The sequence below is a fragment of the Alligator sinensis genome, unplaced genomic scaffold, assembly GCF_000455745.1.
Source record: "Alligator sinensis unplaced genomic scaffold, ASM45574v1 scaffold135_2, whole genome shotgun sequence".
NCBI lineage: Eukaryota > Metazoa > Chordata > Crocodylia > Alligatoridae > Alligator > Alligator sinensis.
This window is the reverse complement of record NW_005842067.1, coordinates 1686135-1689651: the sequence shown is the minus strand read 5'-3', so window position 1 is coordinate 1689651 and position 3517 is coordinate 1686135. Positions and strand designations below refer to the sequence as shown.

General features: G+C 44.5%; 1 protein-coding gene across 1 annotated transcript in view; it reads right to left on the bottom strand.

Moving 5' to 3' along the window:
* Positions 1-1331: 1331 nt before the first annotated feature.
* The window catches only part of SHROOM1 (shroom family member 1), a 106297-nt gene continuing 104111 nt past the window's right edge, over positions 1332-3517 (bottom strand). The window contains 1 exon segment of the mRNA XM_025204044.1: positions 1332-3517. This exon segment is cut by the window's right edge and continues 31 nt beyond it. Coding sequence (XP_025059829.1) covers positions 3378-3517 — 140 coding nt within the window. The 3' untranslated portion in view covers positions 1332-3377.

Below are 3517 nucleotides of genomic sequence, written 5' to 3'. Positions count from 1 at the left end.
TACTGACTTCAACTTTGTGGTGTTAAGCATCTGCAATAAGAGCATCCCTCTTACTGAGGCATGGAGACATTTAAAGTCACCTTAGCTGCATGTTATCGGGTTAACCAGACTTATATAGATCTTAAGGGTACATTGAACTTCTCATCTGTTCTGTGGGGGAGGCTCCCCAGCTCCCTTGGGCTAAATAAACTCCAGAGCTGTGTCCAGACGAGCACGGCCGTGTGGCATGGGGCACCACAGACATGTCTGTGGTTGCACATACCGCACAGCCAGCTGCTCTCCATGCTGCAAGGTAGCAACACGGCGGAGGGAGATCCCGGGGTCAAAAAACCCCATGCTAATAAAAAGCAGAGTGGTGCACGCGGCAGCAGTGTGCACCACCAGAGCCTGGCGGGCTGGAGCTATGCTCCGGCTGCTGGCCAGGCTCCAAGTGGCAGGATCACCACTCCTGCAGCCCCAGGAGGCCCCCAGGACCCTGGGTAAGGCTGCTGCTGGGGCCAGCCCAGTGCTGGCCTCAGATTCCCCTATCCCACCCCGATTAACCAGCCATGCACCAGAAGGCGCGTGGCACAGGCGTTCCCCAAGGACAAGTAGTGCTTCTTGTCCCCAGGGAAACAAACGTCCACACTCATGTGGACCAGGCCCAGAGGGGCATCCTCACTGCGCTTTCCTCTTCCTGGGTCTCTCCTGCTTGCAGATGCTCTGGCAGGACAGAGCTATATTGCTGTTTACAGAGAAATAGTTCTACTGTAAAACCAGCTCATGGCTCAGGTGGGACCAAATGTTTTGTTCCAATATTTTGAGAGCAATTATTAGAATTCAGGTTCAATTCAGTAAATCATTTTAGCTAAAAAAAAGTTCAAAATAACAAAAAATGCTTAATTTGACACTTACAGAATGAACGATGGTTTGACCTTCCATTGAAAAAAACCCCCACAGTTCATTCTGAAGTTTGCAAAACCATTTTATGTCCCATATTTTATTCAACCTGATCATTTTCCTGCTTTTAGTTTCAGTCACCAGGTCAAACAAATCAGTTACCTGCACAGGCCTGCTCTCTAAGGCTATGCCTTATCCCCAAAGCAGCGACAGGTACACAGCATGCAGGACAACGCAGATACTCGAAATGAAGGCAAGCTTCTCAAAGCAGTAAAGACTCTTCACACCGCCTCTCAGGGGTTTACTGTGCCTTGGTTTTTTTGGCTGTTAGTGCAACTGAGCTAAAGAAGTAATTCCCTGTGAGAAAACGTGCAAGAGTTTCATGTACGCCGAACAGCTGCGCCACAGAGCTAAGTTTGAAAGCAGTGCAGGGACAGCATCTAAAACAAGGCTTTGGTTTATTTTCAAGCAGAATACAAAGTAACCGGACATCCTCCACATTTAACCTACCATATGACAATGCAAAAACTGACAAATAATGAGAAAGCATTAAGAGAATGTCTTTTCAGTGACTCATCTTGCATCCGAGTCTGGATAATTTTGTGGTCCTTTCTAGATGACCCAAGAGGCGAGATTTTATTAGTGGGATCACTTATAAAAAATAAAAATGAACTATTTCTTTACTGACAAAGAAAGGACCAGGGAAGAAGAACGCCAGATTGTACCCTGTTCTTTCCTATCTAAGTGCCACAAAACAGAATATCCACGTCCTGCAGCTGACCCCAGTAGCACCACAGATGAAGTTGGTCAAATCACAAAAGGGAGTGGCTGGGAGGAGCTTGATGGCACTATAATGCATTACCATGCAGAGGTCAGCACACACATCTCAAGCTCAGACCTAAGCATCCAAGCCACTCAGGAGTGGGAACCTGAAGAGGCCATTGGCAGAGGGGGTGTTTTATACCCCTTCTTTAATGGTCTCTTCTGGCAGCTACAGAAAGCATGGGCAAGACTCAGGTACAGCCATCTAAAGCCCTCCTCCATCAGCAACTGGATGAAGTATTTAATAGCAGAGAGCAAAAATAGAAAGGTTCTGAGAGACAAACCATGTTTGACTGATAGAGAAAATGAAAGTTGATAGTGAGTTTTGTTTGCTGCCAAGGTCAGGTGCTGCGAGCTCAGGCTCTGGAATCTCCATCCACCACGACAGGCCTCAATGCTGCTTCTCGCCACAGTAGCCTTAATTCCTGAGCAAAGCCATAAGATGGCCCCTTAGTATTTTGGCCATGTGCAGAATCATGAAGACCTGCCCCCCTCTACTGCCCAGAAGCCAAGGACTCTCCAATCGCATTATCATACTTCTCAATCAAGATTCAAGGAACATACAGCTGATACACACATTCTTCTCATTTAATACATTTGCACAAGAAAAAGAAAATTAAACAATTTAAATATGGTAACAAGATCATTTGATTTGTTTCAATATGCGGTGTTATTTGGAAACAGAACCATCAAAGGAATTTTTCTCCTACATGTTTAAATCTAGTGTTTCCCTCATGGTCTGCAAAGAGGTCTTGAAACGGAACAACTTCTGTCCCCAGCCACGATATGCTTCACACTACATCACAGTGAGTTTTCAACCACAGTAAGTGCTAGGCAACAGGTTTCAACTTAAAAAAAAAAAAAAAAAGCAACCTGATGCAGTCATTTTAAAAACCAGTCACCTGTGAGATGTTTACAAATGGATAGGGTAGGTGCAGTTCTTGAGCTTACCATCATGGCCAAAGTTAATTTGAATAGACTTCACCATTAAGTTATTCTCCATGGCCATAGCTCTCCCACTGCCTTTGTGAGCCTTCTGCTCCACCCAGATTCAGAGGAACTAGCCGAGTAGCCATCACACTCTGTGGCCAGAGAGCTGTCAGATGCTTGGATGTGGAAGTAACTGCTGACAAAGACAGGTCATTGTTATTCCCATGATAATCTACTCCTTCATTATGTGCCATTCCTAGGAGTGAAGAGGGGAGAGCTATCGTGGAATTATTGGAGGATTTTCACTAAATGGCCCCTAGCACTGCTCTATGGAGTTGTTTCATTTCTATTTAATTTAGATTCAAACACCCACATCATTTATTTCACAAACTCAACCCACCCACAAAGAGAAAAATATTTTTATGATTCTTTTATTGAGATGATGTCAGTTTGGAAACAGATGAGCAAGGGCGGGGGGGGTGGAACCATGCCAAATTAATGGGGATGACATCTCCCATCACTCATTTTCAAGATGCAATCTTCTACATGCTTTAAGATTTTGTCAATCAGTTTATCCAAAGAAAAAAATGCTTCCAGCATGTGCTTAGATCATCTAAGCACTTGTCAACACTGTGGCACTAAAAGAATTGCAAGAGTTCATCAAACTGAGTTTTAGCAACAGTATGGTGAATGCATACAGCTTTCCAAACCTCCTTTCCTAAAAGTGGGTGAGCTGTTGCCAAAGATTAGAGAGGGATGCTCTTCTCTAGGCTTTCTAACTGCTCTTCAAGAAATTTAATTCGCTCCTCAAGATCTTTCTGTTCAATAAGTAAGGAGGTCTTCTCTTGGACAAAGTGCTTGTAGTCCTGGAGTTGCTGGTCTGTCA